The sequence below is a fragment of the Caloenas nicobarica genome, chromosome 1 (genome assembly GCF_036013445.1).
Source record: "Caloenas nicobarica isolate bCalNic1 chromosome 1, bCalNic1.hap1, whole genome shotgun sequence".
In the NCBI taxonomy this organism is placed as follows: domain Eukaryota; kingdom Metazoa; phylum Chordata; class Aves; order Columbiformes; family Columbidae; genus Caloenas; species Caloenas nicobarica.
Window position 1 is genome coordinate 65,225,045 of NC_088245.1, and position 25,430 is coordinate 65,250,474.

Consider the following 25,430-nt stretch of genomic DNA (forward strand, 5'->3'; position numbering starts at 1 on the left):
AGTCAAAACAGGCTGGTGTGCTTGTCAGTTTTTTGGAGACCTGCATTAGCACTTTCTATGGAAAGAAAATGGGAGACAATACAACCTTCTAGGAGTTCTCTTTCTGCCTCTTCACCCACCAAAAAACAATATCTGAATGTTAATATCTATGCTTCTGAAATTTAAAGCAGTACCCTTAGGCATACCGGAATGAGTAGCTCAGTACAGCACAGTGAATTTAGTATTACGGCTATCTATCAAATACAATAATTAAATCACATTACTCATTCAGAACATAAAAGAGTAAAAGACATTGACTGAATACCCTTCAAAAAAGAATCTAATTTTGATTCGCCATTTATAGAGATCTTAGCCTTTGATAAGACTCTGTGCCACTGACATTCCCTCTAGAATAGAGATTGAATACAAGTGATCAGTTTCTGAGAGATGATGTTGGTCCCTGAGGTTATGCCTTGTAATGGATTATCTCTAAATCAGTAGTATCTGAAGTAATTTTGGCCGCATGAGTGAATGCATTCTGATTATATGCAGCTAGTGAGAGTTTTCAGTTAGTACTGCAGCAAAAGTAGAAATATGAAAATCATGCTCAGTACTTCGGTGTCTCACTAGTTTTGAAAATTCTCAGATATTCAGCTCCTAACCCTCTGGATAGATATGGAAGGAACATTTATGACTTCTTACTTGAAAATTTTGTTGACAGATTATAGAATCTTTTTTTTTTTTTTTCTTCAGACCCCATTTCTCTGCTGGCCTCATTTCTCTTCAGGAAAAAATATTTTATTATCTCTTAAACAGCAATCCTATGCTTTTCACTTCTTTTTTCTTTGTGCAGATACTACAAAGGATATTTGCAATAAGCTGAAGAGCATGGCTGGTGTAATAGATACGAAGTGTAACTAAAGAAAAAAGGAAAACAATAATATATTTGAAACAGAAAAAAAAAAGGCGGTGACTGGAAAGCAAAGGATTGGAACAATGCCATTTTGAAAATCTGAAAGCAAGCATCTAGATGAGGGTTAGGCAGCATCTGCACTTGGCACCAAAATCAAATTTTCAAAGCATAATACTTGGCCAACATTTTATTCTGAAAGATCCCATTATTTTCTGACCACTTCAAAGTAAAATAACAAATGCCTACAGAAAGCCAGAATAAATCTTTTGAAACCTTGCAGATAGATGTACAATGTCATTGTGGTTAAATTAGCAGGCACCTTGGCACGGTCTAGTTCTTCTGCAGAATGTCAACTGCTCTGTCTTTTGTGGAAGATGGGATGAAGAGCCATCAAGTACTGAAATGAGTTAAATTAAACAGGGAGTTAGAATGCACCGTATTTAGGGTAGAACAGAGTTTATCAGAATGAAGTCTGGTTCTCTCAAATGTTTGATTATTCTAAGGAGTAAAAAGGTATTATTTTGTATTTTAACACTAAAAACACAGGGCTTTTAGTACATTGTTGTCATTGTTACATAATAGTGCTGGAATTTATGTTCCTTTTGTTAATCCTACCAAACTGCAATAGCATAGAGAACATGCGTTTGATGGTTAGAATGGGCACAGTAGTCCTTTAAATCCACTCAGCAGCACACTTAGCAGAAAGAAATGGAGGTGCCTTTAATGATGAGGAGTGCTCTAGAAGATTTTGTGGCTGTATCAAATGGCACATTCCTTTTACATGACAGTAGTAAGATGGAGACTCAGAACACTAGAAGGACATTTAATTTTGATTAGTTATCAATCACCCGATATGGATCACAGTATCAGACAGAAGGATGAAATAGATAAAGGACTTGTTCAGGATGAACAATTTCCTTTGTTGCTTGGAAATATAGTTTTTATGTCTAAAATTGCTTAAGAGACTACAAAGAGAGTAGAGTGGAAACAGTTACTACAGGATCTTTTTGGGAAGCGCTATTAACTGTTGTTCTTCATGTCTATTTTATTTCAGAACATGGTAAGAATTCATCACAAGTCCTTTACTTTCCTGTACCCTACACCTACAGTGAATTACTCTGTTATCCCCAGAAAAACTAGACTTTGAATTTTTGCTCCATGAGCCTCCAAGGAACAACCAGAATCCCCCAGCACCCATCCAGGGAGAAGGACCAGGGGAGCTTTCTCCAGCAAGACAGTGGCAGATGGCCCTATAAGATGGAGCAACCCACTCAGGGGGGCCCTAACGAGCAGCCTCTGGCTGCTGCTGCCCCTGGCACCACTTCAGCCTCCCACTGAACCCTGATAATGGGCTGCAACAATGCACAGCTTGTACCACTGGAAAACCTGTTGCCTCTATCTGCCACTGCTGTTTGTGAGTGTGGAAGAGCTGGTACAGACAAAACCCACACAGACATGACCCAGGTGTAGCTCATGATCTTTTCTCTGCGACTCTCAGAGTTGCACCAGCTTTTCCTCCATCCAGAGTTCCTCCCCCAAATAAGAAACAGTGATGCTCTGTTCCCACAGGTTATCACAGTGCTCATGGCCAGAGTGCAGAGCTGAGCATTTGCTTATGCCTCATGATACTGATTTCACTGCACTTTTACTGAACAAGAGTAATCCTTCTGACTTTATTCCATATTATTTGTGGTCTTATCAGAGTTGCTAAGTAGCACAAATCTTTGATATAAAAGAACCATGAAGGACATCAGCAAAGGCTAAGAAAGGGTGGAAAACACAGTTTGTTAAAACTGAAAAGACAAAACTGGACAAAACATTTAGGTTTTGTAAAACTACATTATACTAAGTAAGTCTGTCTGTTACATTTGTATCAGCTTGAGACAAACAGTTCCAAGATAAAGAGGTTTTGTAATATTAGCCTGAAGCACATGTAGCTGCTCTCTGTGGCCTTGTTAGACCTTGGTGGCAACAGTGACCAGACAGAAAGAAAGGAAGTTTATGAAAGGAGCAAACAGTAATGCAGCCAGCAATGTGCAAAACATGGTATAAACAGGATGAAATAGTTGAGTGCCCTGTATTTAGCAATATGCTGCAGTAAAGGCAGTCAAACCAACATCTGTAAATTGTTGTGGCAAATCTAGTTTAACACACGAAGACAGGATCAGATTTTTCAGCAGTAGGTAGTCCCCATTTCCAAGAGGTTTTCTGTTGGACATAGCACATCACTAGCTACTAGCCACTTCTGATGTTGAGAAAAAGATTTTAAAAAATGGTCTAGATGTGATAGATGCATACCAGAGAAGTGAAGTGTGCAAGTAACCTGTCTAGATTTAGAAGGTACTATTGAATATTCTTCTTATCAGTGTTCAAAGTGAGATGCTTATGTATATAGAAAAAGTGATTGCCCCACTATTGCTTCAGTCCCTGAGCCTTCAAACCAGCCCTTCCTCCCAAGTTGTTTTAGCCACCTGTGTTTTCTGTTAGAAAGAAAATGCCTGTCAATTACAAATAAATAAACTTTTCACCAGCAGCTGAAAAAGTCCATGGTGTACACACCCACAAGGCATCAGGAGTGCATTTGAGTAATGAGTGCATTTTTTTAATCAGATACAGGTCTGAACAGAAAGGAGAGCAGAATGGGAAAGAGATAGGTTTAAAATCCAGTATATAGCCCTTCTCAAATGAGAAGTGCCAAGGCAAAATTTATTCTAGGACACAATGTTTTAAAAACTGAAGAGTGCTATGTAGGTGACAGAGCAAAACAATGAGCTTCTTACATGACACTTTGCACAGAAGATCTCTTTATGCTCCTTAGGTAATTGAAATTACCCGACTTTCCTCAGAAAGTAATATGATAAAGAAAATATACACATATAATAAATATAAAATCCATGGAAACCGGATTGTGAATAAAATCAAAGATAAGTGGGAATACAAGTACCACCAGCATAGCCTATTTTAGGTCTCTTCCACAACATTTCCTTTACCTTCATACGTTTTCAAATCACTGACACGGATGTTATTATTTACATATATTGACAAATCTAGTTTTCTAATGATTATGACATGATATTGCACTGACAAGCATAAATTTACATCAATGTTTTAAACATATAGAAAGTAGTCTGATCACTTTGTTAAGCCACAGAATCGTAGAATAGTTTGGGTTGGAATGTACCTTTAAAGATCCTCTAGTGATGGCAGGGATGTCTTTCACTAGCTCAGGTTGCTGAAAGCCTCGTCCAGCCTGACTGAGGAACAGTTCCAGGGATGGAGCATCCACAGCTTCTCTGGGCAACCTGTTCCAGTGTCTCATCACCCTCATTGTAAAGAATTTCTTCCTTATATATAATCTAAATCTACCCTCTTTCAGTTTAAAACCATTACTCCTTGTCCTGTCACTACAGACCTTGGTAAAAAGTCTCTCTCCATCTTTCTTATAAACCCCCTTTATGTACTGAAAGGCCACAATAAGGTCTCCCCGGAGCCTTCTCTTCTCCAGGCTGAACAACCCCAACTCTCTCAGCCTGTCCTCACAGCAGAGCTGTTCCAGCCCTCTGATCATTTCTGTGGCCTCCTCTGGCCCCTCTCCAACAGGTCCATGTCTTTCTTGTGCTGAGGGCTCCAGAGCTGGACACAGGACTCCAGGTGGGGTCTCACCAGAGCAGAGAATCACCTCCCTTGACCTGCTGGCCACGCTGCTTTTGATGCAGCCCAAGATATGACTGGCCTTCTGGGATGTGTGTTGGCTCCTATCTAATTTTTCATCTACAAAAATCCAGTGAAGCTACATTAAAGCCCATAGTTACTTTATACTTTTATACTGCCAAGAGTTTAAATATAATTTGTCCAAAGCACAATAAATCAAAATATATAGACCTTCTTTAAAAATCACACTAATGTTCTCAAGACCAGCAAATAAAATGACTTCCCGCAAGTTTATGAGTAACCTGTATTTGTTACTCCTTGAAGCTCCTAATGATGTTTTGAAGAACAAAGTACTAACGGTGCTGACAAAAAAAAAAATTAAAAAAAATCACTGCTCAAATTATATGTTGTTACACACTACCTGGACTACCTTCTACAATAAAAGTATAAAGAAACATCAGGTGAGCTATAATGAATGTTTACATAACAACAAAGTGCCTTTGCGAGTGATTGCCAAACACTAAGTTACCACCTGCTTGAGCCAAAGACATGCCTTTTTCTTTTGCTCCAAATAGTGTCCAGGCACTACAAAAAGTCATGTGAAGAATTTAAATACTCAGCTCTCACTTAAGAGTGAGTTATTTACTACTCACAAAATTATAGTTAGTACAATGTGATTTTGTAGAATGGTGGATGAAACATTTTTCCAACAATGTCACTTAAATATTGATGCAGTAAATAAAGTGAATACAACCCTCTCTCAACAAAGAATCAAAACGGAATATTACGTTACTGACAAAACACTGTCAAATGCTACTTCCATAATTCTAGTGAACATTGATATATATCTGCAGTCCTTTTATTTACCAAAGAGACTAGATATAGTGCCAGTATAGTATTTATTTTAATTTGCTGTTTCAAGGGAATAAAACAAAGATGTATATATTAAGACAGCTCAAACAGAAATTTTGTTCCATTATTTTTGTATTTCTAACTTGGAAAGAAATGAATGCTTTCTGTCTGCTAGAAAGTTCTGCTACTTAAATTACTAGGCGACAGATTACCTACAGAAAGATCAAGTATGAATTTATGTTGCTTTTGTTTTGTTTTCCCAAACCTTTGCTTTCCTTATACCTAAAATACCTTTCTTTTAGAGCAGTACAGAAGTACTAGTCAGTATGAAAAGAGATGGGCTTTTTTTTTTTAAGTGCTTGAGTTCATGAAGTAGCAGTGAATTATTAGACTCAAGTTATACATTAAGAATGTGAGCAACATGCTACTGCCAAAAGGCATAGTGCGTAGAGTTAGTCCAGTGATAGTGGTAGAATAATTTACTTGGTTTCTTTTCAGTACTTACACCAATGTACGCAGTCTCAAGTCCTTTTATTAAATTTATATCTCACTTCCCAATATCTTGAAAGGCACGCAAAGTCAAAGTACTCACCTTCTAACTTAGTACACTTCTACCACAGGGAATATGTACGTACACACAAGGTGCCGATCTCTTCTCTTTGGTGACGAACAACAGAACCCGAGGGAATGGCAGGAAGATGTGCCAGGGGAGGTTTAGGTTGGACATTAGGAAAAGGTTCTTCCCCCAGAGGGTGGTGGAGCACTGGAACAGGCTCCCCAGGGAGGTGTCACGGCCCCAAGCCTGACAGTGTTCAAGCAGAGCCTGGACAAGCCCTCAGACACATGGTGTGAACTGCGGGGTTGTCATATGCAGGGACGAGAGTTGGACTCGATGATCCTTGTGGGTCCCTTCCAACTCAGGACATTCTACTGAAGGTACGAAGACAAGACTCACAATACATTTTCAAGGAGACAAAAGGAGAGATGTGGAGTATGCACATATTCATCTGTGTTTCAGAATGGTGACCGTGCGTTTGGATGTTAGTTTGGAAGGCAGATAAATATGAACAGTCAAAGGAAACAGAAACAACCTTGACGGATTGTCCATGGCTTCAGGTTAAATCCAAGCAAAAATGCAGAACACAGCATGATTTAGAATAGAACTGTGGTTTCCCTCTAAGTGTGTGAAAAAGTGAATCCTCCAGAAGATGTGCAAAACAAGGCTACATTATGTGCTTTAGATGCAAGTCCAAGTTGGGTGAGCTTTGTACTGTGTAGGACTGCACAGTGAGACCTTCGCACCTCAGGGTCTCTGAAGCAGTTGGCACCTCCCGCGCCGTGGCCCCACGAGTGGCGACCGAGCCCTCTGGGGCTGGGACTGTGGGAAAGCTTTTTCGGGCGTCGACAAGAAACTCTCCGAATCGCTCCGAGCTGCCGCGAAAAAGGGGCCGGTCCCCTGGTTCCCCAGCGCCCGGGGGCAGCCAGCCGGGCCGTTATAGCCGTTGGCGGCCGTTAGCCGCGGCGGGAGGGGCGGGGCGGGCGCTGCCGCTGCCTCCCGGGGGAGCGCTGAGGAGAAACGAAAGTGAAGGGACGGCGGCGGGCGGCGGGGAATCCCCGCGGCTGCCGGTGGCGGCAGCGCCGCTGCCTGGCGGGGGAAGACGCGTGTGAGGCGGGAGGGTGAGAGCCGGCCCGCGTTAGCGTGTGTGTGTGTGAGCGTCCCGCCCGTGACTTCAGGGCGTCGCCACAGAGCCCGGCTGGGCGCTCCCGCCTAAGCCGCTAATGGCCCGGGCAGCGCAGCCGCCGGCAATGCTGTGCTGTATGCCCGGCGTGGCTTTCGTCCCTGCTTTGCTCGTCAGCTGGTCCTCGGCCGCCTTCATCATCTCCTATGTGATCGCCGTGCTGGCCGGGCACGTCGAGCCCCTCGTCCCCTACATCAGGTGAGGCGGGAGCGGCTGAGGTGCCGGCGGGGCGCGGGGGGTGGCGGCCGGGGGCTGTGAGGCGGTGGCTTAGCCAGGAGGTGCCGGGGGGCTCCCGCTCCGACGGCTCCGCGGTTCCTTCCCACCGCCGCTGGGGACGGGCCCCCGGCACGGACGTGGGGCTCCCCGGAGGAGGAGAAGCAGCGATGGCACGGCGTCCCCGTGACGGGGGGCAGAGCAGGGACCCGCTCCTGTCACCCGTCACTACCTGTAGCGCCCAGGCCTCTCTGAGAGCCACAGGACCCGAACGCTGACAGATGTGGTAGAAAGGAGCTGAAACGGTTTTCTGCTGGAGTCGAAGTGTGCTGGATGCCCGATCCCTAGCAAAACTGAGGGAGTAGGTGGTGGAAATGTAGTTTTGTTTGTGTAGCTCAAGAACTGGGCCAGAGTACACCAGACGGTGACAGGACTTGAAGCCCTACAATAGCTTTTGTAGGACACGCAGCCCCACAAACTCACTTTTTTAACATTTCAGCATAGGAACAATGAGTGTAACCGGCTCCCCAAGAGATGACTGGCATCTCTTTTCTGTAACCTCAGGCATTTAAGCGGAATTCTGTATAAATCATTTTTTATACATTGCTCATGTTAACATTTAAATCCAAACTATGAAATTACTAGTGTTTAGCTTTTACTAGATTAAGTAAGCCAGAAATCCAAGAGTGGTCTCTGATATATAGAAGATCTAAAAAGAGACTTTCAAATACATCTTTCAAGATACATCTAGACTTAAATCCTTGAAGGACTTCATGGATGTGCATAATTTTAGAAGACTGCTAACCTGATTTGTACATACACATAAATTTGATTGAAAATCAGGGCCTGTCATCATAAGCAAGTGGGATGGTGCAAATAATAACCACAGCCCACAAACTGAGCCAAATAAAGATGGGCTTCATGCTTATGTTAGCAAATTTTTTTAAGATTGCCCAAATCTGGACTCAGCTCTTAGAAAGCCTTGTTCTTGTACATGCACAAATAACCTTAATAATAGTGGTGGTACTCGTGATCTTCCTTGATTGTATACACAGTTTTACTGACAAGAAAGTGTTTGTAACCAGTGCAATTTGTGCATTATTAACCAAGAAAAATAAACCATTTGATATAACTGTGTCCCTGCTCAGTACATGGTTTGTGCTCAGAAGGATTTTGAGGTCCTGTAGCAAGACATTTGACAAATGATGTTTCTTATGTTGAAGTCATGTCCTTCAATAAAATACATGAGAAAACAGGAAGGTTTTTTTCTGTATAATTGTGTTTGCAGTCAAGTTTTTGGCAGCCCAGATATCTCGTGTCATTCTTTTAAAAGACGTAGACTAAACCTACAAGTCACAGCTGTATAACTCTGATGAATGTATCACAGCTGCCATAGTTAACAATGTAACTGAACATCTCACTGAAAAAATCATTCTTTTCCTTTAACTAAGTAATCACAATACCCTAGAAAAACAACAAGACAGATGAGGCTGTGTCAGTGATTAAAAAAATTCCCAACCCATTCATGTTTCAGGTCCTCTGCATTTGCTAGTAAAGTTTTTCAAAAGACGGACGTCTTGTTTGTTTTACATCCTTTTAACACAACATTTGGACTAAGGATACACATTGGCTGTTGGTGAACAACCTGTAATAATTCTAAAGGTGCACGGTCTAAGCATATGATCTTTGTAGAAGGTGCACTTGGGACTAATATGATGATTCCTTCTAAGTACTCAGGCCAATAGTCAAAACATAGTTCATATTACTTTGCAGTCATTGCTTCAGCCTAAGCATCTGAATCATGGGATTAAGAACGTGATTTAGTGAAACTTAGAGTGATAAAAAGAAAGAGGAAGAATGTTGCAACATTTCAGTTGTGCAATAACTTAAAATGAACTATAAAAATTAAATAGAGCTTGTATGGGGAAATTCCAGTTACACAAAGGAGAAAAATGTTGACCAATTTCAGTTCAACATTTCTGTAATTCTTGTTTACATTCCTCGAGTAGCCTGTGTATGCCTTGAGATAACTTGTTAATTTTATTTGCCATGTAACAGCTATCACAGTGAAAGACCACATCTAAATTTGTCATTTAAACTGTGCTAATGTCTGAAGTAAACCATATAAATACATTTCTGGGTAGATAAAAATGAATATCATTTTATGTTTTCTACCAGCTGAGGACTAAAAGATGATTAAGTTGTGCCCAAATCAGTTCTTTTGCTCATACTACTCAAAATCCAAACTAATTTGGGTGAGCTGAGTACCTGTTTGGTGGTTCGAATTCTCAGTGAAAGAGCAAAGGGAGTTTTCCTTAAGATATTTGCTGCCGGTTAGTACCTCTGGATCAATGAGAATCCCTATAGGCAGAATATAATCTTCCTACATTAAAATTTTGGGACTTCAGTTTGGAGATAAATAGTTTATGATGGCTATGAAGAAAATCTAATGATAATGACTCTTCAGGCTCTAAAATATTTATTCCCTGTCTCCTCTACTTCTTGTCTTTCCACTCTTCAGGAGGCTGTTTGACTGTAGAATTCACCTACCTGAGACAGTGACACAAATGCTGTCATTTTCATACAGGGCTCCTCGTCTGTTCCATGGTGGTTGTACTTACCTATGCACCATTGCAAATAAGTGAGCACATGTTCTTGTTTCATACCTGCCATTTGCTTTTTTCTTTTTCATGAAAAGAAAGTAACTGTCACAAATACTTTTTTTCTTCTTTTTTCTAAAGCAACAGACCAGAAGTTGAACAAAAATGTACCTATGTCTTCATTTAGCTTCAGGTATTTTTTAGTAGAAAATATGGCATTACAAAGTTTGTGTCCTTAGAAGTACAGTGCAATACTTTGTAAATACATTGTAGATATGATACAGTCTTCTTGGTATGAAATTTCTTGAAACTATATATCTAAGATCGTTTGGTTTAAAAATCAACAATAGCAAAATTCACCTGTAAAGCTTTAGCTTGAGAAAAGCTTTAATTAAAAAATGAATGGAGTTCAGTGCCATTTCAGGCTGTTTACATTGCTCTTGTGATGTGAAGTGGTTCAAGAACTGCAAATGGCTTTCTTTGCATGTGCCGATTCCATTCTCTTCTCACCTAAAGGTTTCCAAAAGCTTTGAAGTGATCACAGTCTTGTACTTAGCATAGAGCAGCTTCTGATTTGCAAAAGTCCTTCAAGGTTGTCACAAGAGGCCCATTTTTTAAATGAAGTCCTTTGTCAGATTTATGAAAACACTTCAGAAAGATGATGAAAAGGTGTGACGTTCAAGGTTAAAAAATGAGCTAAATGAAGAGTGGATTAAGATGTTTTTCAGAAGTGGCAAACACAAAAATTAGAGTTACTGTACCATTTTCATCAATTCCACTATCAAAGAGCAACAAGACTAACACAGAGTACAAGTTGGAGCAGGTTTTCAGAAAGCATTAGAGCAAGAAAATACAGATGAATAGGGACTCTTAATGCCTGAGAAGTTGTAAAGACTTGTCTGAAAGCCCAGTCCAAGCTTTTGTTTTGTGAGAATTTGGAACCAATCTAGTCAAAAGAAGTACAAGATTTTTCTCTATTTTTTGCATCAGCTTTTCATAGAAAAGGATTCTCCCTTCACCCTAAGCTTTCTCCCATTCTTGATAAATCATTTCATTAAGAAAGATTACTTATGTAGAGAGTGCTTTCTCTTTTGGGTGTTAGGAGCTCAGGCATTCATGCTGAACACTTGTCATTTTGGCTGCACCAGGTAGTAGGTGCAGAAGTTTACCACTGGAAACTAATCTGGCCTCACTGTTGGAATGAAGAATATTCATCTTCTTGCATCATATTAAAAAAAAAGTACCTACTTGTTCCATCATACACCTAAGAGAGAGTTTCATTCTCAGGATCTTTGCTTGGTTTCCACTGAAGTTTGGCATTAGCTAAAATCCCTATGTGTTTACATTCCCAACAGTAGAGTTCCTTGAGTGTCTCTGTCTACACACACAATTGCGCCTCTTGGTACTGGTGACAATAATACCCAAATTCTGTAAAGATTTGTGAGCTACATGTTTTCCATTGGCTTGACTAACAAAGCCTCATCAAATAGATGTCCTCAACTCAGTGTACTTCAAAGAAAAAATAATGTAAAGAGCTGATAGCAGTATTCTTATTTCAACAGAGCACTCACCGTGTATAAAAGAGTCCTGCTTGAGGGGAGTTGAATCCACATACTCCCAGGAATATGTCTTTCCTGCAAGGAAAGGGCGTTCTCTGGTGTGGGTGTTGCTGTGGGTGTTTGCACATCTGTAAAGAAAAGAGGGAAAAGGATTCTATGATGAAGGCATTCCATTTCCTGCATAACATATATTCTGTGTATATGATGTTTTTCATATGTATGTATGCATGTATGTATAAATTCTGTAGATATTCTCACAGTCATGCTCTGTCTCACCAATGAACTTCTAATTATCCGGTGTGAGAGTGAATTGCTTCAGCAGAAAAGACTTACAACACCTTGGACCTAGAGTACTCTTAAGCTGTAGCTGCATTAGTAAGTTAAACAGTACCTAGGAACGCTCCCAGGCATTGGAACGCAGTTGCTCTCCTCGGGTAAAGTCCTTTCAAACAAATCAGGAAACTAAGCCAAATTCTCTCACATATTAGGATACTGAATGACATTAGATATGTTTTACTCTATCACAATGTTAATTTAGCAGATAAAAGAAACTTAATTTCTAAAATGTCATTGATGTCATCATTTATGTCATTCACGAACGAAGTATTGCTCTGTCATAGAATCATCATACAATCGCAGAATCATTTTGGTTGGAAAAGACCTTATAGATCATCAAGTTCAACCGTTAACCCAAAACTGCCAAGTCCACATCTAAACCATGTCCCTAAGAACCTTTTCTATGTGTCATTTAAACACCTCCAGGGATGGTGACTCAACCACTTCCCTGGGCAGCCTGTTCCAGTGCTTCACAACCCTTTCCATGAAGAAATTTTTCCTAATATCCAATCTAAACCTCCTCTGGTGCAACTTGAGGCCATTTCCTCCTGTCCTATCTCTTGTTACCTGGGAGAAGAGACAACACCCTTCATGCTACAACCTCCTTTCAAGTAGTTGTAGACAGCGAGGTCTCCCCTCAGCCTCCTTTTCCCCAGGCTAAAGAGCCCCAGTTCCCTCAGCCGCTCCTCATCAGACTTGTGCTCCAGCCCCTTCACCAGCTTTGTTGCCTCCTCTGCACTCTCTCCAGCACCTCAATGTCTTTCTTGTGGTGAGGGGCCCAAAACTGAAAACAGGATTCAAGGTGGGGCCTCACCAGTGCCCAGTACAGTGGGACGATCACTGCCCTAGTCCTGCTGACCACACTATTCCTGATACAAGCCAGGATGCTGTTGGCCTCTTTGGCCACCTGGGCACACAGTTGGCTCACGTTCAGCCAGCTGTTGACCAACACCCCCAGATCCCTTTCCGACAGGCAGCTTTCCAGCCACTTTTCCCAGAGCCTGTAGTGCTGCCTGGAGTTGTTGTGACCCAAGTGCAAGATCTGACACTTGACCTTGTTAAACCTCATACAATTGGCCTCAGCCCATCAATCCAGCTAGTCCAAATGCCTCTGTAGAGACTTCCTGCCCTCAAGCAGGTCAACACTCTTACCCTATGTCACATCCGTCACATCTCTGCATATTGCGTACAGAAAAGGAAGAAATAGAGTTCAAATAGTATGCTCTAAAAATACATTTTCTTTCTAAAAGGAGAGATCAGTACTAAAAATGAAGCTTAAGTGTACAGCGGGCAACATTCCAATTTATATGTATAAATGTCTTATGTATATAGCAGCAGTTCACTCAAGTTACATTTCTCTTGGGGTTTCATTTGTAAGTCTCATTTATATTTCACAGATCTCCATTAACTTTTAATTTCTTCTCTCTTCCTGCTTTAGTGACACTGGAACTAAACCTCCAGAGAGTGGTATCTTTGGTTTTATGATTAATATTTCAGCACTTTTAGGTATGTATAAGGTACTTGGTTCGGATAGAGCAAAGGTGCTAAAATGTAAAAAACACATGATCATTTAGCACAATATGTATTTTTTGTTTTTCAGCTGTAATTACAATGTGCATCAGATATTTATTAATAGAGAAGCAAAATGAGTCATCACACTTTGTTGGGTCTTCATGCAACATGTTTTCATTATGTATTGGGTTGATGGGCTGTACTGGAATGGGCATAGTTGCAACTTTTCAGGTATGACCGCATATTTCATATCGTAAATTAAGCTACAGTTTTACCACTTAAAAAATCAAATAGATCAGAGTAGTTTACATTATTCCAATGTGGATACTTGTCAAATGGAGTAAAAATGGGTTTCTTGCTGCTGCCTTTTTTTCAGTAGCTTTAAAAAGACAGATTTTCTTTCTCTCTATAAACTAGATTTTTTGCTTGTACAGTTATGTCAGTAAGGGGTTTGGTGTGTGCTTGTCTTGTAACATGTCTGTACTAGAAAAAAACTTAATACAGATGCCTTTGCTGTAAAAAAATTTACTATGAAAGTTTTACTGTAAAAAAGCTTTGCTATTCACGATTGAGTTTGCTTACAGTTAGGTAGGGAAGAATAAGTCAGACTAGCAAAAACACCTGTATTGTTACCAGAATGATGACACGCACATTAGCAGCATTTTCTACGCAATAAACTAGACTTAGCTGACAGGTTAGAACATTGAGCACAATATTAGCTCATTGTTTTGAGTCTGTAGGAGGTGGCATAACAACATGTTAAGTCTTTTGATAGAGACATGTAGAATTCCTGATTACTTTGCCAAAAAGGATGACATCTCATTATAAAAGGGTAGATTCTGACACAGGGAATTATTAGGACAATTGCACTGAAAACTTCAGCTGAGAATCAAGTCAAGTTTAATTGGCATGTAGTTTGAGATATTCCCTTTAAATCTGTGGAAACAGCTGAATTATTTCTTTTAAAGGATGGTCTTCCTTGAGGAACGTTTTAGTGAATACTGTTGTGCTAATATAGTGACCTGACAACATACAGAGAAATTGAAAATAAAGATTGTCAGGGCTTCAGCAGCCAACACAATTTTGCATGTAATTGACATGATATTTTCCAACACAAAATTCTGCCTTAGTCTGATATCTTGCTCTTTTTATTTTTTCCTCCAGGCAGTGTGTGTGGATTGCAAACACTACAGGCACTACAATCTATTCTAAGCATGCCAATCTACTTTTAAATATCTGTACTCTCATTGATTAGATTTATATGTGGCATAAAAAAAGTTAGATGATGGGGAACAGTGTTGCTTGACTGAAATAGAAAACAAACTCAGCTTCAAAAAGGAAAAGAATAATTAGGAATGCAAAATAATTTGGGAGATTCAGGGAAGCAGAAATTTTGATCCTAAAGTTTCCAAAGGGGCCCCTTGACAGTTCTAGCATTGGTTCTTATGGAATCTCTATTATCTCTCATTACCTGTTTATAAACTCCTTTCTCACCTGATTTCTCTTTCCTCCGCTTTGACCTTACTTTCCATGTTAGGTGCAGTTTGTAGGAAGGGTTCAGAACATGGTAATGATCTAATCTAGCAAAGGATCTGACCTAGCAGATTTTTGAGCATGCTTAATTGCTCAGGAAGATGGAAATGGTGGCTTACAAGTCTTCAGACACTTAACTGCATAATGTACAACTAGTGAACAGTACACTCTTATCCCCATTTACCAGTAGAAGTAACTGAGAAATGAAGAGGCTGTGAGCTTTGCTCAAGGTCAAGTGATTGTTTCATGTCAGGAGACCAAAGCAAAGCTGGAATTATTTCTTTAGCATTCAGTCTAGTCCCTCTGATCGGTGGGTCATGCAGAAAATTCAGATTCATGTGCCCTACCTGTTTGTTCCTTTACACTTATTTTTCCCCAGCAGGTAAGCTAAGACCATACCTGCATACTGTAGTAGAGCTGGTTGACACTGTTGGGCATCAATTCATTTTCTCTTTCCTCAAGGCAAAATATCTAGTTTGTTAAAAAGGCTTCAGTGTGAAATTTTACTGGAAATATTTAAGGTTTGCTTTTATTTACTCAAATCTAGTGCCACTTGTGGTGAGTCTTTTAAGTAGCATAATTATTTGTAAGGAAATTTTTTTCACCCTTTTGCTTCAAGGTAAGATATTGTAGGTAGCATGGGGTTTTAATGGTATTGGTCTCTGGGCACTTAGTGAAAGTGGGGAATGAAGTGGGAGAAAACACTAGGAGTGTGTCCTCTGAAAGCAAAAGAGTTTCTGAGAAAATAAGTAATGGTCATGAATAAAATGTTTGTTCTCTATTCTAAATAATACAATATTTGAAATACAGAAATGAAAGACAGTGGAGAGTTAGCTTTAAGAAGATAATTGGATATGGAAGGAAAAATCCCATAGCACTTAATGAACAAGGCAAAGTGAGAACCCAGGTCTCAGCAGGCCTATTTTTGCCTGTTAGACATTACACGTGAATAAAGAGAGATATTCCTGTCTTTGACTATAAAGCTTTGGAGGTTTACCATAGCAGATGTCACAACATTTCCCAGGTTCCGTAGGGGTTGAGTGTGGTGGGCTTTTTACAGAAGCTGTGGCAGTTTCATAGGAGTAATCATGCGAGCCACGTTAGAAAAGCTCTGCGTATTGTGTATGGGGCTAAGTGTATGGGGCTAAATGCAAAAGCCAACAGTTACGCTTGCTTAATGCTTTCCATACCAAATCCTGTCATTCCTATATGGAAGGTAAAAAATGGAACAGAGAAGAAGAAAATATAAGTATAGATGAGATAGCACTTAAATACCTCACAGAGAGATAGAAGGGAAAGAATAGAAAGAAAAGCACAGGGAAAAAAAAAGCATGTGAACATATTCGCCATTACAAGACAAAGACAAAAGTGGCCTCCAGGGAGGAAAGATGTTAAATTATGTAATGAAAGGATATAAATGTGTTTCCATGAATCACTATAATAGAACTGTAGTAGTTCACATCATAGTGTGTTTTGCTGTAGTCTGATGACAGAAAGGAGCTTTAAAGCTAGCTTAGCTGTCTGATATTAGATTCAGAGGTGGCATAACTTTGTAATTTTTTAAAGCATTTAGAATACAATAGTTTCTCTGGAATCTTCATCAGTTTTGTTACTGAGTATTCTACTTGTTTGTGTTTTAAAGAAGACGATTTTCTGTAGGTAGGGTATTACAAAAATATAGGCTGCTTATAACGATACTGGAATTTTATATATGCTATTACCTGTTGTGGAACTTGAATAAAAGTGGCTGACGATGTGGGGAGTAAATTTGAGTGAAAAGACTGAATGTGAGTAAAAGGGCTGAATAAGTCAAGAGACTGACAGTGTAAGACCTTCATATTAAAAGCTTATTTTAAGTAACACTTTTTTTTTTTTTAATATATAACAAGTTTTCTGTGGACTTATTTCCTGGAGCTTTGTGTTTGGCCACTGGAGTGTGGAGGACAGAGATATAGCAGTCATTATTTAGAATAGCTCACATGAAACTTTACCATTAGTTACAATATGGCCACAAAATGCAGATTAGACTTTTAATGCAAAAGAATCAGCAGAGTAAAGGGAAGAAGGAGGTATAAGAACCTCTTAAGAAAAACATAAGCCATTTCCTGTTTGTGGTAATAGACCAACTGTTGAACAGCACTAAAACTGATCTACGTTTTTATGTGAACATGAGAAAGGAGTATGACCTGGCGGCTTTTGACATGGTTAGTTTACCTCTCTGAGCGACTCTTTCTCTGTTTGCTTTCACCTTTCCTGTGTAGACTGTTGGGAGAAGGGTCTGTTTCCCACTGCTTGTATGTGCTCAGCATAATATGGCCACCAATCTTCTCAGGGTGCAGCTAACCATTGTACTGATTCTCTTTCCAGGAGCTGGCTGTTCCCAGTGTCCATGACATAGGAGCTTTGGTGGCATTTGGCTCAGGTGTTGTATACATTACACTGCAGTCTATAATCTCCTACAAGTCCTGTCCACAATGGAACACTTACTTTGTGTGTCACATAAGGATGGCCATATCTGTAATATCATGCGTTGCTTTCATTCCTAGTATCCTTTATGGTGTATCTCACAGTTTTCCCTTTATGTATTCATGATTTTCCTTTTAAGTTAAACTATTGCTGATGAAGGATGAAAATGAGCTTATAATCTTTGCTTAGGGCTCTCTAATATTTCTGCTATAATGTTACATATAGCATGTTGAGACACCATTAACAACATAATGAAGAGTTTCAGGGTCTTCTAAAAAGCTGTATCTTCTTTCAGTAGTATATTTAAATCTAATGCCCCAGTGTTCTTCATAGGATTACATGATAATAAAGCTAGACCAACTATCCAACCTCATTTATTTGAAGGAGGGTATGGAGAAAGGCCTGCAAAAGGGGGCACTGCTTCTAAAATGAACCTGACACAGACATATAAAATACAGATGGCATACACAAGATTTCCTTCAACCCTAAGCAGATGCTTTTGATCATGTTGGTCAGTGCTTGGCTTCATTAAATGCCTCCCCTAGAGACACATTCAACATACTTCCTGGCTTTTCTCACAGCCTGCTGAAATTAGAACCATCCCGTTTATTTTATTGGTCTTTAGGTGATCTGCCAGTGTTGAAAAGTGGTTGCAGCAGTTCATCACATCAGCCAGCCGGCTACAGCCCGCTTTTGGTTTCAGCAGCTGTGCAATGGCTTTTAAAGAGGGCCCTGGTCCTGAGAGAAAGTTGTACAAATACACCAAGGCACCTATTGTGGACCAATGGAAACCAACATGGTTCCCCTTCCAACAACATAGGACTCTGCTCTCCACAGTTCTCAATCAAGAATGTGATCTAAGTTTTGGAGTGTCTCCCCTTACCCTTTGTACTTTGGAAGGCCTCACAGAAACCTGTATTTGTGCAGAAATTTGGTTTGATTGCTGCTGTCAGTTATCTTTCAATAATGTGTTTCATTTACTTGTCTTCATAATACTTTGATTCAATATTCTGGTTGTTCAGTATCACCTCTGTTACAAAATGGGAAGATGGGCTATTTTTTTGTAAGCAGACTTTTTCACTATTACTAAACTTTTATAGTTTCCTTTACACTGTGTTTTTCCCAGTGATTGTGTTTGCTTCACGAATTTCCATGACAAAAATTGATTGGACTCCAGGTGAAAAGGTAAAACCTCATTAGGTAGCCATCTTTCCTGGTAACATATTATTTGGGGTATGCTATTATGTTTTTCTAAAAGTACGTAGCATTGCAGACTCTTCAGAGACTCTGAGTAGTATATTATCGTGAACAGATTTGTAAAATCTCACCAACTTGTGCAATGCTGGTTTCCCGTCATTTCTTCATTAGAAAACTGTCTGTGGCTTGGTTAACAAAGCTTGTGATGGGTGGGTCAGTCTTCAGAGAGTTAGACTTTCATTTTAACCAAGCATTTGAAACTTACCCATAGAACAAATGATAGAAAAAAATATTCTGGAAATGAGTTGTTCTACTTCCTTTTACAGTCATATTTCTGGAAAATGAACTTCATACATGAAACAAAAGTGGACCAATTTGATTCCGAGGTTTTTGAGGGTTTTTACAACATCTGTTTTCTCAGCTTTCTCACCATTCTTTATTAAATAGTCTACGATTGTGATAAACATTGAGGGTCTGACCAGAAGCATAATAACATCAATATCAGGTATTTGAATTGACGTCAGTATTCTCAGACTGACAGCTATAAAAGGCAAGTTTTCTTTTTGGACAAACTTTCCACATGGAGCTATTAAAAAAGCAGGTTAAATAATGCAGACTGTGTATCCTGCTTGAAGAGCTTAATAAAAGCAAACTTGGCAAATGTACTTCAACCAAAGAGTGGCAAAGCAGCTGTGAGATAATTCTTCACAATCTACCCCTTGGCTTGTTGGTTGGTTGTTGTTGTTGTGGTGCTATTTTTTTGGTTTTTTTTTTTCACTTGAGATGCAAGGATGAGAAAAAGTTTTTACTGAAATAGATGGCATATTTGTTGATAGCATGTTATGAACCACTTTACTTTCTATTTGTGTCATATTATGTAGTTTTCTATCATGATCTACTTAAAAACAAAGGTCTTGCCAGGAACTGTCATACAGGGGTTAGCCCCTCATTTTAAAACATCATGAGAATTTACTAAAAGGGATAGTACTACTAAACTCAGTGGCTCTGAGTAGAAGTTTTGAATATGGGCACTTTTGTATCCTTCACATGAGGACTAAATTTTTTCAGGTGCAGATTATATTCAAGCTATGTTTTGATCTTGTGCTAGTTGCAGTTTTCTTGTACTATTTTTTATGTTAGCACACAAGATATTGCTTAATGGAACATATGGAATTTTGATAACTATACTTACCGTTCTGTAAAAACTAAATCTGAATTGACTTCTATACAACTGGGTATTGGGATGATGAGTCATAAGTCTTAGAATATTTGTCTATTTTTATAGCATTCCCACAGTGTATTTGTTTAGCTAGTTTATCTGAAAATTCATTTTATGTTTCATTTCATCAGGATTATACTTACCATTTGTTGAGTGCGATCTGTGAATGGACGGTAGCCTTTGGTTTTATCTTCTTCTTTTTAACATTCATTAGAGATTTTCAGGTTGGTATCTACATATTTTAACAGTGACTAAGAAGTGCTATGAATTGTATAACAACAAATGCAATAGAAAATTACTGTTCTTTAATTCAGCTAGATATACTAAAGCTATACAGAAAAAAAAATTGTCAGTCACAGAACTGATTTCCTTCTACCTAATGAGTATTTTTCCCCCAGTTTTTGAAACATTAAAAACAGTTTTATAAATCAGTTTATTAGTTGAATAGGTATCCGCTCTTGAAAATTACTCAGTAAATTAACATCCTCTACTTTTTAAATCAATCTTTTTGTAGAGAGAGCCCCTCTAAAGATGATGTAATACCAAAATAAATGATGCAACTAAAACTGCATTTCTTTCTACCCAAGGGCTTTTATATAATAATCCAGTGCATTTCAGCCATAGATTTTCCATTCTATTTAAAAATTACACATTTTGATATATGTTCCCTCACAATGCAAAGAATATAAAATACTTTTTGAAAAGTATTGACATCAAAACCTCCTGGTCTGAGTAGCCAAACCTCGTGATGTATCAAGTCTGACTTTAAGGAAGACAAAATATTAGATTAGTTAAAAACACTGTTTTACAACTTGTTAAAGGCGTGCCTTGAAATTACTTTCCCAAGCTTTGCTATGCCAACTCTTGTTTACACAGCATGTTCTAGCTGCAATGTTTCATGGTTTTTTTGCTGAAAATACCAATGTGTGAGGCTTGACTGTGACAAAAGACCTTGTAAAAAAAAAAAAGAAAATAAAAATAACATTGCTTGGGGCAAGTGCCTTGCAGACATTTGAGGACAAAACCTCCTGGATATTGCTGTAGGTGTTAGGAGGATCTCGGCCTCCTTATCCTTCTCAGACTTCTGGATGTTTGTTTTCCCCATGAAGTAGTTGGATCTTTGCAGGACTGGAGTAGAGAGTTTAAGGCAGAAAAAACTGAGAACTGCTGCTTTATACCATAATTACAAAGATGAACTAACTCACTTGTAGTTACTGTAGGTGTCATGCGCCATATGTAGGTCTCTCATATATATCTTTGCCTCACACAAGTCCCAGAAAGTCAAAATTAGATCCAAGCGCTTGCTTAACTGTAGAACTAATAATCAAGATCACATATGTGATACAATTGATGCTGTGACAAATTGCTGGAAACCATATCCAGAATTCATGGAGGTGGGAAGGGAGGAAAAATAGTGAGAACCCTCTAAGTCATCTCGCATAAAACTAAAGTTTAGTATCAGATCATATAAAACTTTGTCATTAATTTACTTGCATCTTCACTTACGTTCTTGTTCAGCATGAAGTGCTTAATATTTATATATAATCTGTACATAACTTTCATAAGCACATACAGAAATCAATTTTCAACTGAGGTTTCAGAGTTAACATATATTTTGCTAACTGATAGCAAACATTTATATACCTTTTTACTTTTTACTAATAGTACTGAAGAGACCATGGCTGTAGGGCTTTCCCTTATTACAGGGGTGTCACATTCATTTTCTCTGGTGGCCACATCAGCCTCGCTATTCCCTTCAAAGGGCCGAATGTAATTTTAGGATCGTATAAATGTAACCGCTCCTACCCTTATACAGTCCTAAAATTACATTCGGCCCTTTGAAGGCAACCGCGAGGCTGATGTGGCCCCCGGTGAAAATGAGATTGACACCCCTGTCTTATTAAAAGGAAAAACAACCAAAAAAAAAGGCAAAAAGCTAGGTTCTGCAGAACAAAACACATTTTTTTTAAAAAAGTAATTGTTCAAAGTTACACAATGCATTATCTTAAAGGTGTATAGTTGCCTTCTAAACCTTACTAAAACGTTGAAGTATCATTCAGAAATGCATGCATCATTAAATTTACCATTTTGGGAGATTTGGGGAAGTGGTGTTTCTTGCCAGTCCATCACTCTCTGATGTCTCCATATATGATGGTATCTGTTTTATCAAAAGTCAAACTCTTCCCTTGGAGATACATATTTGCAGACAATGCTGTAGTCCTCAGAGCAGCTAAATTAGTTGATAAGTTCACTTCAGATCACAGATCCCAAAGTATTCAACTCTGAAAGTTTAACTATATATAAATATCATGAACACAATAAATAAGAGAAAGTGATGGAATTAAACTAAATAGAAATGCAAACATTTTAAATTCCCAGCTATAAAATAGCTTGAAATCCGATGTTAATGTTTGACAATGACAAAGCTTTTAAGTTTCTGTCCTCTTTGTCCTAACCAATGCTCACATAAAGCTAAACTATTAATTCAGAAGGAAAACAACCACCAGAGTCTAACAAAAATAAGCCCCCCCTTTTTTTTTAACTTCTCACATTATGTATTTCACTTAAATATATATTGGTTTTGTTTTATCTCCTTGTACTGTATTAGAGAACTTAAGCTGATATTGTTTGTTTTTTTTTTCTTTTAGAGAGTTTCTTTAAGGATATCAACAGAAATACATGAAGACTCCTGATAGTGGAGAAATTTATGTTTTATGTACATGAATATTATAGGTTTCTTTTACTTATAGAAAATGTTACAGAGGGACAGGGATTTTCAAAGTTGTGTAAAGAACTCATTGCATTAACTCTGTAACATTTGTAACAGCATCCACTAAAACATTTTAAAAACTCCCAGCAATATTCCTGCTACCTTTTTGCAATATTTTGTAATTTTTATAGTTTGTTATATTAAAAGTACTGTAATAGAAGCAGTCTGTGGAAGCACTTCAAAGTCATTCAAAGACTTTTGATCTCCTCAGCTCTTCCCTTTTGGACATATCCATACTTTTTCACTTGTTATAATCTGATTAGTGACATCAGTCTTAAACTTGAGAAAGTACATTCTGCAAACAAGAAAGTCTAAAGACAGTGGAAAACACTAAGGCTGAATTCCTACCTGTTAAGTTGCAAGAACTGTGGAGGAAGGTGTGAGCAGAAGTGGGCGCCTTTGTTTCAAGAGTAGAAATTTACAGTTAGTAGACGGCAACTCTATGCTACTTGTTTCTGATTGTGGACACTGTAAACAAATACAAATCCTAGGAGCAGTTTGAAGTATATTGCTTGAAAAATGTTTTCTAATCATCGACTGCAATGTATATTGTAGAAATCTACCCCTTTCCCCCCTTTATGTACTGCTGGCCATAGGAAGCTTAAAACTGAAGTGGGACTAGAAAGTAAATTTACATTTCTGCACAATCTACTGAAGAGAAATCTTACTGCAATGTAGTTAATACAAAGCAGAAGTTTTCCAGCTTGTGTTTTAACCTACAATGGTGGAATGAAGAGGGCTTCCAAAAAGTCATTGGGGGTAAATGGGAAACAAGAAGAGGCACCAGTAGTTCTCAGGTGTTCAGTTATATGTGTAGGAATATTATATATATATAAAACTGAAAAAAAAAATCCTGGAGAGTTTCTGTAGTGAAGATATGGCATATTTGCTGCTATAAACTTACTTCTGTAATGATGACTTGGAAAGGAACTAATTGAGAAGTCAGATGTTACAGGCATCTGGAGGCAAACGGGTCTTTAGTGGACTGATTCGCTACCTCCATTTAGTGCATTAACCACTTGGCTGTCAATCAAGTTCTCTGAAAATTACATTTGCCATGGTCTGTCATAGTTAATGTAGAAATATTGATGATTTTCAGATGCTCTTATTCCATGAGATAAAACAAGTGTGTATTTTGGAGAGTGATGTCTTAAGACTAGTCATCTGTTGATGTTTCCTTTAATGTATATTTTAAACTGTATTAAATTCAGCTGTTTCACAACTTAAAGAGTCCGCGTTTTCTTTATAAATTCTTCCAAATAAAAATAGTACAAATGTTTTTCACTGGCAGATTTACTTTCCATGGTACTTAGGTTATCTTGCAGAGGTTTACATTTACAATCATGTTAAAAATCAAATCTAGTACTGACTCAATGCAGGATGTATGTCTTGCTGATTAAGTGTCCTGCAAGGGGCACGCGTTTCTTCAAATGAAGATCAGAAAATAAATGCCAACCACAAATAGTATCATCCTGTTATCTTGAAGGCCATGTTAAGAAAAGACCATATTTCTAAGTGCATTGTGTATCGTTCTTTTATTGCTTTTTATTCCTAGGTTTCCTGACGTATAAGGAGCCTGAAGTTGTTATTTCAAATGATATCAGATTTCAGCTCACCAATTTACTAAACCCTTGAAATGGATAAAAGAAATTATATTAACTTGAAGTTTAGCCTTAACTAATATTAGTGTGTTTTTACAGTGAATCCAAGTACACTAAAATGGGAAAAAAATATTTGTATTGTTCTGATTTAGGCAGGAAATCACCACAATAATTTTGACAAGTTTCAAAGTGGGAGAACACTAAGAAAACATTAAATCATAATCCAAATACAAGGCTTCTGAAACAAATTCACACTTATTTAATCTCCTAATAATTCTGTCCTCCTCAAAAGAATCATATCCAGCCCTCCAACCTTTACAGTGCTTACAGTGTCCTAAAGAGAAAAAAATAAAACTGAATTTTTTTTTTCAGAGAAAGTGGCTGAATCAAGATAATCTTGTTTGCTGAAATCAACATGTTAATTCAAGTACTGAAGAACTACTGAGTGAAATCCTTCTCATTTCTCTGAGCTTTATTATGATACATTTTTATATGAGTTACATTCATGACCAAAAGAATGCATCACCAACAGTTTGCCTTTTATTTAATTTGTTAGGCCAAGAACATCAACATGCATCAAGATGCAGATGGAGACACTGGATTGTTACCTTTTCATTTGTGCAGTGAACAACTATTGAAAACACTTTGATTATTCTCTGGCTCCAGGCAGCTTTTTAGTCAGGATCCTAATTCTTTTTTTTCAGTTGAAATATGAGCTGACAAGTTGCAAGCAATTGAAAAAAATACATATATTCTAGCCAGTTGCACCATTTTAGCTGTGGATGACTCTTGTTAAATAATGATATTTAATTCTTTACAATTAAGTGGTCTCTACAGGTTAGTACAGTTAATGTCACAGCACACTTCTGTTGCTTTGAAACAGGTCCTTTTCTATATTTTAACATTTCTTAGCAACGAGAAATATCTATTTCTTCTTGGGAGCTATGCTAGAAAATTTTGCAGCATCTACTCCGCATGATGTTTTCAATTTGTCAGCACATCGTGAGTGATTGAGAAACTTTTGCATAAACTACAGTAAATCACATGACAGTTATTTTTAGTGATTATGCTAAATCATTTCTCTGCCCCTTCCCAAAGTGCAAAGCCTCGTTTTTCTAGGTTGTGCAGTTTGATCTGATGAAATACTACCATTGCAGTCTCTATCACAGTTCCAAATCATGTAAGGATGAAACACAATCAACTCAAAATTCCTAAAACCCACTGTGACTTAGGACACTGTTACTGTCTCTGCTTTTCTGTCCCATGATGTGCTGAGCCAGTGATCACCAT

General features: G+C 38.4%; 1 protein-coding gene across 1 annotated transcript; it reads left to right on the top strand.

The window, feature by feature from the left end:
* The first annotated feature begins 7,103 nt into the window (after positions 1 to 7,103).
* On the top strand, positions 7,104 to 23,679 carry DRAM1 (DNA damage regulated autophagy modulator 1). The gene is made up of 7 exons (XM_065653821.1): positions 7,104 to 7,332; positions 13,281 to 13,348; positions 13,443 to 13,585; positions 17,255 to 17,432; positions 18,480 to 18,538; positions 19,901 to 19,993; positions 22,418 to 23,679. The coding sequence occupies exons 1-7, from the start codon at positions 7,175 to 7,177 to the stop codon at positions 22,460 to 22,462; spliced, it is 744 nt and encodes a 247-aa protein (XP_065509893.1). The 5' UTR covers positions 7,104 to 7,174; the 3' UTR covers positions 22,463 to 23,679.
* The last annotated feature ends 1,751 nt before the right edge of the window (positions 23,680 to 25,430 follow it).

What these genes read in the sequence shown, in the direction of transcription:
- DRAM1 (XM_065653821.1), top strand. Translation starts at nt 7,175, where the DNA reads ATGGCCCGGGCAGCGCAGCCGCCGGCAATGCTGTGCTGTATGCCCGGC. An exon ending in GCATAGTTGCAACTTTTCAG is followed by an intron (nt 13,586 to 17,254) that starts GTATGACCGCAT and finishes TTCTCTTTCCAG; the next exon opens with GAGCTGGCTGTTCCCAGTGT. An exon ending in CATTCATTAGAGATTTTCAG is followed by an intron (nt 19,994 to 22,417) that starts GTTGGTATCTAC and finishes TTTTTCTTTTAG; the next exon opens with AGAGTTTCTTTAAGGATATC.